General features: G+C 44.1%; 1 protein-coding gene and 1 non-coding gene across 8 annotated transcripts in view; both read right to left on the bottom strand.

Moving 5' to 3' along the window:
• CWF19L1 (CWF19 like cell cycle control factor 1) overlaps positions 1–14,168 on the bottom strand; it is a 55,359-nt gene that overhangs the window by 3,217 nt on the left and 37,974 nt on the right. For 6 of the 7 annotated variants that reach the window (XM_073315855.2, XM_073315848.2, XM_073315849.2 and 3 more), the window contains 3 exons: positions 9,098–9,177; positions 5,629–5,838; positions 4,725–4,844 (listed from right to left, as the gene is read on the bottom strand). In XM_073315855.2, the coding sequence (XP_073171956.1) occupies positions 4,725–4,844; positions 5,629–5,838; positions 9,098–9,177 (410 nt within the window). The remainder of the gene's footprint in view (positions 1–4,724; positions 4,845–5,628; positions 5,839–9,097; positions 9,178–14,168) is intronic. The other variant, XM_073315851.2, reaches the window with a different exon arrangement.
• On the bottom strand, positions 5,006–5,142 carry LOC140899922 (small nucleolar RNA SNORA12). Its single transcript, XR_012155509.1, has one exon. It is a non-coding gene; the product is annotated as a small nucleolar RNA SNORA12 (small nucleolar RNA).

The following is a 14,168-nucleotide window of genomic DNA, read 5'->3' as shown; positions in this document are numbered from 1 at the left end:
ACACTTGACCCAACCTGGCATTGCCTGAGGGTCTGCCTAGAGATTCAAAGATTTGCAGGACTGAGCCAGATCTGGGAACGTCACTCTGTGATGTCTGGTACGATGCCATCATCCATTGTCACTCTGGCTGGAGCAATGGTTCTTAGTACACTATGTGCATTTGATGATGAGGATGAAGATGATGAATTTATAGAACACTGAAGGGAAAACAGTGTACATCTGAAATGTGTTACCAACTCATTGGGCCTGTTTTGCAGTACATTCACATGAATACTTTGCATGCACACCCCCACTTTCTGCACACACACAGCGAGACAGGCAGCTAGCGTACTATACGTGTATGTCAAGTCCCAAGTTGGGTGGCTTCTGTCATGCAGGCCTTCATCATTTCAAGATTCATAGAATCATAGGACTGGAAGAGACCTCAAGAGGTCATCTAGTCCAGTCCCCTGCACTCATGGCAGGACGAAGTATTATCTAGCCAGGGGTGGGCAAACTTTTTGGGCCAAGGGCCACATCTGGGTGGGGAAATTGTATGCAGGGCCAGGGCAGGAGGTTGGGGTGTGGGAGGGAGTGTGGGGTGTGGGAGGGGTTGCGGTGTGCAGGAACAGGCTCAGGGCAAGGGACTGGGGCAGAGGAGGGGTGCGGAGTGTATGAGTGGGCTCAGGGAAGGGGGTTGGGGTCCAGGAGGGGTGCAGAGTGCAGGAGGGGGCTCAGGGCAGGGGTGCAGACTGTGGGAGGGAGTTCAGGGCAGGGGGTTGGGGTACATGGGGGTGCAGGGTGCAGCAGGGGGCTCAGGGCAGGGAGTTGGGGTGTGAGGTGCAGGCAGGGGGCTTAGGGCAGGGAGTTGGGGGGGCGGGGTGCAGGAGGGGTTCGGGCTCTGGCCCAACGCTGCTTATCTAAAGCGGCTCTAGGGTGGCAGCGGCTCGCACTGGGGCCAGGACAGGCTCCCTGCCTGCCTGCCCTGGCCCCATGCCACGGCGCTCTGGGAAGCTGCCAGAACCACATCCCTGCGTGGCCCCTAGGGGAGGGGGAACACAGGGCTCTGCACGCTGCCCTTGCCACCCCTCCAGGTACCTCCCCCGAAGCTCCCACTGGCCACCGTTCCCTGTTCCTAGCAAATGGGAGCTGCAAGGGGGTGGTGCCTGGAGGCAAGGGCAAAGCAAGAAGCCCTCTGCCCACCCACCCCACCCCCACAGGGCCCCAGGGACATGGTGCCGGCTGCTTCTGAGAGCGGTGTGGGGCCTGCAGCACCACGGGAGGCAATCCCACGGTCCAGATCTAAAGCCCTGATGGGCCGGACCCAGCCCATGGGCCATAGTTTGCCCATCCCTGATCTAGCCCATAAGAACAGCCAAAGGTCTGTCAGGGTCAGGCGAAAGGTCCATCGAGTCCAATATCCTGTCCTCTAACAGTGGCCAAAGGCAGGTGCCCAAAGGGAATGAACAGACAGGTTATCATCAAGTGATCCATGCCCTGTCACCCAATCCCAGTTTCTGGCAATGAATCTATCTAGCTCCCTTTTGAACCCTGTTATAGTATTGGTCTTCACAACACCCTCTGGCAAGGAGTTCCAGAGGTTGACAGTGCGTTGCATGAAAAAATACTTTCTTGTGTTTGTTTTAAACCTGCTACCTATTGATTTCATTTGGTGGCCCCTTGTTCTTGTATTATGAGGAGTAAATAACACTTCCTTATTTACCTTCTCTATACCACTCATGATTTTATAGACCTCTATCATATCCTCCCTTAGTCTCCTCTTTTCCCAGCTGAAAAGTCCCAGTCTTAATCATCTCTCCTCATACGGAAGCCATTCCATATCCCTAATCATTTTTATTGCCTTTTTCTGAACCTTTTCCAATTCCAATATATCTTTTTTGAGATGGGGCGACCACATCTGCATGAAGTATTCAAAGTGTGGGCATACCATGGATTTATATAGAGGCAATATGATATTTTCTGTCTTCTTATCTATCCCTTTCTTGACGATTCCCAGGTGACAGGTGTTTGTCTAACCTTTTCTTTAAAATCTCCAATGATGGAGATTCCACAACCTCCCTAAGCAATTTATTCCAGTGCTTAACCACCCTGACAGGAACTTTTTCCTAATGTCCAACCTAAACCTCCCTTGCTGCAATTTAAGCCCATTGCTTCTTGTCCTATCCCTAGAGGTTAGAAACAACAATTTTTCTCCCTCCTCCGTGTAACAACCTTTTATGTACTTGAAAACTGTTATCACGTCCCCTCTCGGTCTTCTCTTCTCCAGACTAAACAAACTAATTTTTTTCAATCTTCCATCATAGGGTCATGTTTTCTAGACCTTTAATCATTTTTGTTGCTCTTCTCTGGACTTTCTCCAATTTCTCCACATCTTTCCTGAAATGTGGCGCCCAGAACTGGACACAATACTCCAGCTGAGGCCTAATCGGCACGGAGTAGAGTAGACGAATTACTTTTTGTGTCTTGCTTACAACACTCCTGCTAATACATCCCAGAAGGATGTTTGTTTTTGCGACAGTGTTTCGCTGTTGACTCATATTTAGCTTGTGGTCCACTATGACCCCCAGATCCCTTTCCACAGTACTCCTTCCTAGGCAGTCATTTCCCATTTTGTATGTGTGCAACTGATTGTTCCTTCCTAAGTGGAGTACTTTGCATTTGTACTTATTGAATTTCATCCTATTTACTTCAGACCATTTCTCCAGTTTGTCCAGATCATTTTGATTTATAATCCTATCCTCCAAAGCACTTGCAACCCCTCCCAGCTTGATATCGTCCACAAACTTTATGAGTGTACTCTCTATGCCATTATCTAAATCATTGATGAAGATCCTGAACAGAACTGGACCCAGAACTGATCCCCGAGGGACCCCACTCGTTAAAATTACACTAGGGCAACATGGGGCTACAGTGCCATAAGTCCATTTGGAAACTAAAGCTGCTGAAAAACAAATAGAGTATCTTGCCAGTAGCTCCTAACACTAATACTCTGATCTGCACTTGCGCTGCCCATTAGCTTGTGGGTGGAGGTTCAGCGCCTATTCTGACTTATGAAGCCCGACATGGCTTGGAGCTTGCCTGCTTGTGATGCCTCCCCCTTGCGAGATACTGACATAAGATCAATGGAAGTGCTCAAAGTGCAGCCTCTTTGGTTTACCAGAGAGGATGCTGATAGTAGGACAGGAGGCCTCAACTTAGAAATTCATTCCCTCTGCTCTGAAACCCCCCCAGATAAGCTCACCATTAGTGCATGGTGAAAAGCATTTGGAGGATGCTGAGATTTTTAAAGCACATGTTGTGTTTGGGGTTCTGCAGGACCCAAATTAGGAGACATTCACCTCATGCTGATGTCTGGTTTTGTGCACAGCAAGGCAGCTGGTTTGGCTAATGTTGCTTTTGTCTCAGTTTACCACTGTCATGCAGCAATTGCAGCCCAATCCTGTCTTACACCACTACCTGCAATGTCTGCCAATGAGCCTGTGCTCAAGGATCAGATTCCTCAGTCACCAAAGGAACCATGAAAAATAAAACCTGTGAAAGATCAACCTCGACTTCGAGAGATCACCGAAAACGAGTGTAGTTTTAATTTGTCAAGGCTCCTACAGACCAGCATAAAGCATCTTTATGTTTATATGCTGAAACCAAACTAAAATAATAATTAATTTCCACAGCCCAGCATGCTGAAAATCAAGGCCTTATACTTTTGGACATAGAGAGGGTATTATTAAACCTTTGCATTGCCTTACATAGTAATACAAACACATCTGTGTTATTTATTGAGCAGAAGCTAGCCAGTCAACTCCTCTGGAGCATGAAGAGCTATACAGAAGAGCTCGTAATACTCCTTGTCGAAAGTGATCTGGTTTTATTCATGGCATCTAGCGGCTTTACAAAGTTAAGTAGTTTTGTTCCCATATCCTAACAGAAGCTTTCTCTGAGCCAGCCTGAGGAAAGCCTCAGCTTTGCTTGAGATGAATCTCAGTGTGTCAGAGTTAAAAGAAAAAGTTGGGACCTAATTTTTGGCTTGTTGCTACTTTGGCTGCAAATGTGTTTTCCAAGGAGTAATGGGCCCAAAGGACACAGCAAGCTAGACTGCTGTTGGTTATTACTCACTGATCCAGCAAGAAGGGCAAGTGCTTTCTAAACTCTGGCCAGGCAAGTGCTCCAAGAGTCAACCACTTGGCATAAACTGGCACTTTTCCACTGAAGCAAATGGAGCCGCACCTGCTCTTGTCAGCAGTGAATTTGGCCAGCCATCTCCACATGACTAGCATGCCAGATGGAGACTTATTTCTTATATCCCCTCACCTCAGACATTTCTGGCTTCTGAGCTTTATTTACAGCCACTATAACAGAGAGAGGACTACTCTACAAAACGTAAAGGGTTTGGTTTTTTTATATAAATTCAATCATGCAGAAAACTGCAGTGAAAACTGCACTGACCTATGGGAACCTCAGGGGTTTTATTCAAATAAAAGGTCATATTAGGAATGTTTAATTAAAGGCTACCCCAGATAGTCAGCCTACAGCAATTATTCATACAGGGCTTAATGTTAGAGATGCAGACCACCTGCAACTCACAATATTTTCACCTCAAGAGGTAAATCAGGCCTGCAGTGTATCACAACTCCTGACTGCTTAATCTGGTCATGTGAGGCTACTGCTGGATGAAATGCCAAACCAGAAAGGATAAGTAAATGAGAGGTGACAGTCTTTTTTCATACTTGCTTGATATCCGAGTGCTCTGGGATTTCTAATAATTCAATCTCCTGTTCTTGTGCTTGTAAAATAAAGGACTCTTTAATGTCTTCAGTAGCACAACAGCTGAGTGGTACAGGAATCACCTGGAGATGATGGACACAAGAAAAAGACACAAACCATACTATTCACTTAGATAAGGCAATAAATCCGTCACGGGGGTTTGCACATCTCTCAGTACTGCTTGTCATCATGTGAGACACATGATCACTTGTTTCTATAGACTTAAACATATGAGGCAGGTCTGTCTTGTAGGAGCGGGAAGAATAACTGAAAACTAAAAGTTCTTGAAACGTTTTCACGAGTGTCCTCCAATACTCTCTGTGGTAGATTAAGGCCACTCTGAAACGGTCACAGATCCACCAGGTAGAAAACCACCCAATGCACCCTTCCATAATCCATGCAGCAGAAACTGGTCACTGAGCATCAATGTTTTCAGACACTGACCAACGCTTTGTATGTTACAGCACACATTTGTAAGCTTTCCTGCCTAGCTCAGTACCTTGAACAGTAACCCACTGCACATGCCAATGAGAGCTGTTAAAACCAAAGCAGGACGAAAGCCTTCTGGTCTTTATCAGTTGAAGATAATAAATGTTCCAGTCTATTGACACTGGCCTTCAGTAAACTCAGCTCTCAGCACTTCCTGTAACAGGAAAAATTAAACATACTCAAATGGCCATTTAAGTGGTCACAGGGGTTTTACCTTTGTCCTGCTTCCCAGCGGCTGGTCGCACGATTATTTACAATTTGGGATGCCAAGATGGAAAAACAGAGAAGGGAGTTGGCCTGCACTTAGGTTGAAATGTGAGCTGTTCCCTTTCAAAGCAGCTTTGGTTGTGTTCTTCCACGGGTGTGTTATAACCCTACCTGCAACTGTAGGTGCTGACTCCTGTAATTTCTTTCAAACAACACATATCTTTTTCCTTTGCTTCTGAAAAACTTCTTCAGTGAAGATTTGTACTTGTCTATTTCTTCCATTGCCTCTGAAGAAAGTTCAACCACTGACTGGTAATGCCCAACAGGTAAAATCAGGACATGATCATCTGATAAGCCACCCTTGGCAAGGGCAAGATAGCACTAGAACAGAACAACATGTCAGAAAATACATAAGAAGCTATTCACAGCAAACTAACTCAGACCTTGCCATGATAACTCCCCCATGGCTAACCTGGCTCACAGTTGCAAGATTCAAAAGATAAAAATCAACAAAATACCCCAGGCTCTACTTCAAGAAGATTTTGTAGCAGGCTGTCAATTATCAGTTGACTTAGAAAAGGGTAAGGAACTGCAAAAAATTAATTTGGAGGCAGGGCAATGTGCCACCAGCAAGGAGACAGTTGAGCTGGGCTTCAGTCAGGGTGGCAATAAATGGGATTTCTGCATATGACGCAGCTTGAAAGAAAATCCACATGGGAATTTATGGTTGGGTTTAAAATAAAAAAATAACTAATTTGATCCTATAATAGTTCATAATCAGCTCAAATTTTGGGTTATACTCCACAGCAGCAGGTGTTTTAGGCAAAGTGGAACAGCCAGCTATCAACACTGTTTAACCCACAGGAGGTCACTGAATCAGGGCTCAGGTGTTCTTACACAAGACATAATGGTCTCCAACTAGATAGAAAGTTATCCAGAGAAAAAGATCACCAAAGACTTATAAACAAGAAGATTTAATCATTAAGAAATGCATTTGATTCTCATGATTTGAGCTGGAATTTTACTGAGAGCTGAAGTAGGTTCCCATCTCAGGACAGTCTTAGACCAGATCTGCACTAGAAAAGGTTTGTTAATGTAGCTTACAACAAACTGGGAATTTTAAAAAAATAAATAAAAAAATAATTTTTTTTTGACACCTATGTGTGACGCAGTTTCCCTCATACTTTGTTCTGCTACCCGGGGTACGGGTGGGCGGAAATGGATTCCAAGTTTGCTCTCAGGGCAGACTAAGAGACATAAGTGTGTGGGTGTGTAACTAGCTGTCTGAGCAGACTGAACAGGTCATTAAAAAGATTGGCCAAGGCCAACCGGTATCAGTGGAAAATCTGAGAAGACAATGGAAAATCCAGTCACCAGGACACTGACATCTAGCAACCAATGCCCCAAAGGGAGGAGAATTAAGCTGAGCAGAGACCTCCAGCTTGAGAGCAAAGGACTGAGAGGTATAAGGTAGGGGAATAAACATGGACTCTTTCACCTGGGAACTGCCTAAGGAAGGAAGTCAGAGACACCGAGCCTGAAAATAGGAGTTCCCTACAGCTTGGCTAGTGAATTGCTCTGGGTTGACTAGCATGGACTACGCTTTAATGTTTATGGCTCTATGCTAACCTAAGAAATTCCAGTGCTATATTCCAGCAGACTGAGACTAATACAGCCTACTGTTTTGAAAATGCTGCTTGACTGTCACTTCAAATACTGCGTGAAGTGCATTAGTCCCTGAAGAGTGTACAAGTCTCTAACCAAGAGTCTTGCTCAGCTGGACTTGGCAAGCAGAGCTCACAGTGTGAAGCCTGAGTGCTGAAGACCTAGAGGTTCAGTCTCAGGAGGCAGTGAGGCCATGTAGCCTACCCTGAAGGAAGAGTGAGATCCCTTTGGGACTCTGGCACATTGAAGGAATTCCTCCAAGAGACTATTCTAAAGCTGGGGCGTAGCACTGATTCTGTGGATTTGTGACACAGAATGGCAAACTCTCCTAATGCGGTCATGCCTTATACTAGCAAAAAACCCAACAATGTGATTTTGTCCATACAGCTACGCTGATTTATCACACAGAATAAACGATACTGCTAGAAACACTTTTTTGCCAATATAACTGCATTCATACGAGGGCTTTTGAATGTATAGAAATATCATTAAAGAAAAATCACCCTAACTGACATTACTATACTGGCAAATCTTTCTAGTGCAGAACTGGCCTTACCATTGTTCCCTGGCCATAAAGAAAGATAAGAAAAGTTATCTAACTGCAGAGTAGAATAAACTGTCCTGCTGGGAGATCTTTTACCTACTTAGGGACATGATTTAAGTTTGATTCACATAATTCCTGGGTTAGTGGTTGTGGTTGCTGGGGAGTATTTGCTTCAGGTTGGGGGGCTGTCTGTAAGCAAGGACTGGCCTGTCTCCCAAGATCTGTGAGAGTGATGGGTCGTCCTTCAGTAGGTTGTAGGTCCTTGATGATGCGTTGGAGAGGTTTTAGTTGGGGGCTGAAGGTGATGGCTAGGCTTCAGTAGAGACTGGGAGTAGATGGGTCATTACACAAAGTAAAACTATTTCCCCATGTTTATTCCTCTCCCTTCCCCTCCCCCTGCTGTTCCTCAGACGTTCTTGTCAACTGCTGGAAATGGCCCACCTTGATTATCACTACAAAAGGTTCCCCCCCCACCCCCGCTCTCCTGCTGGTAATAGCTCACCTTACCTGATCACTCTCGTTACAGTAAGAAAAGGAGTACTTGTGGCACCTTAGAGACTAACCAATTTATTTGAGCATGAGCTTTCGTGAGCTACAGCTCACTTCATCGGATGCATACCGTGGAAACTGCAGCAGACTTTATATACACACAGAGAATATGAAACAATACCTCCTCCCACCCCACTGTCCTGCTGGTAATAGCTTATCTAAAGTGATCATCAGGTTGGGCCATTTCCAGCACAAATCCAGGTTTTCTCACCCTCCACCCCCCCACACACAAATTCACTCTCCTGCTGGATCAGGAGAGTGAATTTGTGTGGGGGGGTGGAGGGTGAGAAAACCTGGATTTGTGCTGAAAATGGCCCAACCTGATGATCACTTTAGATAAGCTATTACCAGCAGGACAGTGGGGTGGGAGGAGGTATTGTTTCATATTCTCTGTGTGTATATAAAGTCTGCTGCAGTTTCCACGGTATGCATCCGATGAAGTGAGCTGTAGCTCACGAAAGCTCATGCTCAAATAAATTGGTTAGTCTCTAAGGTGCCACAAGTACTCCTTTTCTTTTTGCGAATACAGACTAACACGGCTGTTACTCTGAAACCTCTTGTTACAGTGTGTATGGTAACACCCATTGTTTCATGTTCTGTGTGTATATAAATCTCCCCACTGAATGCATCCGATGAAGTGAGCTGTAGCTCATGAAAGCTTATGCTCAAATAAATTTGTTAGCCTCTAAGGTGCCACAAGTCCTCCTTTTCTTTTTGCGGATACAGACTAACATGGCTGCTACTCTGAAACTTTTCTGTATAGTTTAGGATATTTTTGATTGCAGTTTAAAGTCAAGTGTTAAAAAGAAAGTGGCTTTAAATTATAAGCATCAATACAACATTGCACTTTTCTATGAGAAGAATGTGCTAAGAAGTACTCACGTGTGTGCCGATACTAACAACCAAATGTTTCTCAACTTCAGGGCTGGAAAGACAGAACCAGCAAGGGCCAGTTGGCTGATCTTTATTGGGAGAAAAAAACAACAAAAAACAAACAAAAAAAAACCCTGTTACCATAAACATTCTTTTCACAGAGAAAACAGAATCACAGCTAAGCACTCAAAGGTCAGCATATGCATGTTAATGTAAATGTACTTATTTTTGGTGTAAGAACTGGTTGGAAGGCCAGGGCTATGTTTTCCAGTGCCCCATCTCTTTAAGAATGTCAGAACAGCCATACTGGGTCTACCAATAGTCCATCTAGCGCACTATCCTGCCTTCTAACAGTGGCCACAACCAGATGCTTCAAATGGAATGAACAAAACGGGGCAATTTCAAATGATCTATCTTTGTCCAGTCCCAGCTTCTGGCGGGTTAAGGTTTAAGGTCACTCAGAACATAGGTTGTGTCCCCGGCCATTTTGGCTAAAAGCCATTGATGGACTTATCCTCTAGAAACGTACCCAATTCTTTTTTTTAACTCAGTTATACTTTTGGCCTTGGCAAGGAGTTCCAGGGGCTGACTGCACATTGTGTGACTATGTAATTGCTTTTGTTTTAAACCTGCTGCCTATTAATTTCATAGGTGACCCCTAGTTCGTGTGTGATGTGAGTGGATAAATGACATTTCCCTGTTCACTTTCTCTGCGCCAGTCAGGATTTTATAGCCCTCTAGCATATGCCCCCCTAGTCGTCGCTCTTCTAAGCTGAACAGTCTCCATCTTTTTAACCGCTTCTTGTGTGGAGCCTGTCCCAGGCCCCTCATCATTTGCGTTGCTCTTCTCCGCACCTTCTCCAATTCTCATGTATCTTTTTTGAGATGGGATGACCAGAACTGCAACCAGTATTCAAGCTGTGGGTGAATCATGGATTTATACAGCAGCACTATGATAGATTGATAGATAATAAAACAAAAAATAGCTCTTTCCTATTGGTTCCTAACATTCTGTTAGGACTGAAAGTGAATGGCATAACCATGTCTGATTACTTGAAGGACCCATCGTTTTCTGGTGCTTGCCATCCAAGCCTCCACGAAATAAGATAGATGGAAACCAAAGTGTGGAGTAAAAGGGTATATATTGATCACTGTAGACAAGCAGATCCTTGAACATCGTATCAAAGCTTATATTTCTGTGTCTGACCCAATTGAGCAGCTACAGAATAGCATAGTGGAGCGGATTTCTTCTGAACTCTAGAGCTCTATATAAAATTGTTCACGTGGTCTCTGGTGTTGATACTTTGAAAAACAAGAGGAATACTGAACATTCCTATATCTGGACAATGACTGTTGAGGATGGAGTTATTTCTTTTTGAAATAAGGGGAATATAAACCCAATGATCTGAGATTAATCAGTCTTATTACTGAGCAGATTCTGAACCTCAAATGGCAATTATTCAATAGTTGCTTGCTCTTCTTTTTGTAAACCTGATGCAGATAACCATAAATGTTGCATCACAATATCTGTATTTTCAAATCAATTCAATTTTATTAAATCACATATGACATTGCCTTTTGTGAATGCAAAGAAAAACATACACAATCTAAAAGAAGAGCAGCATCCATATAATACATTAAAATATCCATCAGAACCTAATAAAACCTCTTCTTATTTGGCACAATACTAAAAGGCCAAAAATTGCCACCAATTTAATTACAACAGGGGATTGAGACAATACCAAAACCATTATCTTTTGAGATGGTGATATTCTTTTTTATAGAAAAAAGAGGTAAAATCCAGTGTGCTCTCAGAAGCTAGACAGTTCTACAATTGGGCAAAAACAAAGATGCGAAGGAACTTTTCCACATCTACCTTGACAGACAGCAGTTTCCATGGTTTGGAATCTTAAGTGAGTATATGCCCTACATAAATGAGAATCTGATAACTCATTCAAATGCAGTTCAAAAACATGAGCTGTCTTCAAAGTAGAAAACCAAAAAGTAAATTTAGAATCACAGCCAGAGCTTGTTGCTAGGTAACATCTCAGTTTCCATCTGAGTAATTGATTATGTTGAGTAAAAAATATCAACAATAAGTAACAGAAAAACCCAGTGTTGCAATAATAAATTGAAGAGTTTTATACCACGGAAATAAGGAATACACAGGTTATTCTTCCATTTTCCTGAAGGCAAAGATGTGGCAATCTATCATTGGGAAGAGCGCAGATCTTAGACCCATATTTAAGAAAAGCAAGACAAGCTCTACTTCTTACTGAAAAAAACCCTCACCTTGGCATGTAAAAACAAGGCCAAGGGAAAACTTGAGAGAATTAAAAGTCTCCTCAAAAAATTATTTTGAACAATCTCTAAGGCTGAAATTTGGCCCCTAAACCAAACTTCGGCTAAAAATTATTAATGCTGGAGCAACTCTGTTCCCACCTCTGTTCTCACCTTAGCCATATTGCCCTGGTGTAGAGCAACCAAGACATGCAAAAGTCTTAGACCAAATACCCATCCTTAACTTTGCCCAACGACTGTCTCAGCTAATTGAATCAAATGCCATCTTTAGATCTATGAAAGGAGCATATGATCTAGTACCCTTAACCACAGTGTATTTATAAATTATATAGAATAAAACAATTATCAATTGTGGATCTACCAGCCCTAAAGCTGGACTGATCTTCATGTAATAAAATAACCTCCAAAGCCCATTTTCAAGTTTAGATAGCAAAAATCTGGAATAATTTTTCCCTGCCACATCTAACATATTAATAGGTCTTTATGAAGCAGGATTCTTTGTCCCCCTTTTAAAAAAATAGGACCTATGATGCTAGACTTCCAGCCAGACAGAATGCATGCAGTATAATTAATAACAGTAAAATATTTTAGCCAAGACTGGGGACCACCAATTAAGTTTTTCCTGAAAAACTTCCCCTGGAGTTTTTTCTGTTGTTGAGCTAAAATAAATGACAGTATTTCACTGTCCATTACTGAAGACCAGAGTGGTAAATCAAAATGCATACCCTATCATTGTATCAACTATGGTTACAGTACCTGTAGCCACCGAACAAGCACCAGAATCAGAAGCATTTAATCCATCTTAAAGAGAAGCTTTAGCAATAAGCTTTCTTCGTATAGCCATTGGAACTGAAATGCTGGGTAGGTAAGTGGTGTAGGGGAAGACGAGGCTGTATATGACCTCCACCTCAGCAAAAAGGAACCAGTTCCTTCACTATTGCAGAGTCCCATGACGGGAATGCCGAAGCAGAGGGGAAGAGGGCAGGTTATGTAGCACCATAGGGACACACATTGCGAAGAACCATCGTTACTACACAAGGGAGTAACTTCCTTTTCTTCTTCAAGTATAGGAACTCCTCACTTAACATCGTCCCGGTTAACGTTGTTTCGTTATGTTACTGATCACTTAGAGAATGTGCTTGTTTAAAGTTGCACAATGCTCCCTTATAACGTTGTTTGGCAGTCACCTGCTTTGCCCACTACTTGCAGAAAGAGCAGCCTGTTGGAGCTCCCTGGTGGGGGCTTGGAACCAGGGTGGGCCAGCAGCCCCCAGGAGCTCCTCTAAGTTCCCTGTGTGGCAGCCGCCCAGCAGGCTATCAATTGCCAGGCAGTTCAGGTGTCCTTCCCCCCACTGCCATGTACTGCTCTTGCCCACTGCCTTGGAACTGTTCCTAGTAGCCTCCTGCTTGCTGTGCAGGGGAGGGGGAGGAAGAGGGGTGCTGATGTCAGGGTATCCCCCTCCCCCAGCTCTACAGAGCAGGGCTCGACAGGACAGGGCTCAGGACAGAGGGAGCTTGCTAGCAGCAGCTGCTGTCTCAACTTGCTTATCTACAGTACTTAAAAAGGCAGTGTACTTAGAGTGGGGTCAGCATACTTAAAGGGGAAATGCTTCTCTATCTCTCTCACACACACACACAATCTCCCTCTCTGTCTCTCATACACACTGTGTGCATGTGTCTGTCTTGCACACACCCCCAGCACTTTGGAAAGTGGAGGGAGTGGTGCACTCCAGTGGGATAGCGTGGGTTCATCATCACGTTCAGTTTCCACAGAGAATGTTTGCAGCCATTGCCATGTTGGGTCTCCTCCCTCCATTTGTGCTGCCTTGTAGAGTGTGAGGCTACATTAACAACGTGCTATCCCTGGAGGGGTCAGCTGAATGCTAGTTCATCATTTAGCAGTAAGGCATTCCCTGGGAAATATCCCACCCTGACTCCACCACCTTTACCAAGCTTCACAATCATCATGGTTGTGTACAGTATTAAATAGTTTCAAACTTATACGGGTGTAGGTGTGTATGTGTGGTGTCTTATCTGGCTAAAAAAAATCCCCTAACCCCCCATTTACATTAATTCTTATGGGGAAATTGGATTCGCTTAACATCGTTTCGCTTGAAGTAGCATTTTTCAGGACCATAACTACAACGTTAAGCAAGGAGTTACTGTAGTGTCCCTATGGGTGCTCCACTGTAGAGGACTCCACAGCATTATGCCCCATGGAGAGCTGGGGCTTCAGAGTGGAGCCTATTACTGATAGCACAGTGGAGCTGAAGACAGCATCAGAATCTGAGTCTTGGGTAATTACATAGTGTTCTGTGAAAGTATGGGCAGAGGCCCATGCTGCTGCCCTGGAGATTTCAGAGATAGGGACTGTGACGGGATCCCCAAGGTACAACCTGGAACTGTAGGACCGCTGTGCCCCCTTAGCTCTCCAGCCTGGGCTGTCTCTCACAATGGGTTTGCTAATGACAAGCAGCAAACCCCTCCAGGCACTGTGATCACTCAACACAACAGCATATGGAACCCCACACCCAGCTAATTGCAAGAATGCTCCCTGAGCCACTCATGAATCGCCCAGAGAAAGGCACCAGCAAATCTCCCAAGGCCCCAGCCTTTGCACCCCAGGAATATACCATCTTGCACCACTCCAGACCCCTTCTTGAGCAATGCAAGTTTTTTAATTAGTTCACCACTTCATCAAAGGAAAGTGGACATGTACCAGCCTTTGTAAGATGAGCAGATTTCCTAAATACTTTAGACAAACTCACTGGTAAGGATAA

The sequence above is a fragment of the Lepidochelys kempii genome, chromosome 17, assembly GCF_965140285.1.
Source record: "Lepidochelys kempii isolate rLepKem1 chromosome 17, rLepKem1.hap1, whole genome shotgun sequence".
NCBI classification, from domain to species: domain Eukaryota; kingdom Metazoa; phylum Chordata; order Testudines; family Cheloniidae; genus Lepidochelys; species Lepidochelys kempii.
The sequence above is the reverse complement of the archived record's forward strand: the minus strand, read 5'-3'. Positions and strand labels throughout refer to the sequence as shown.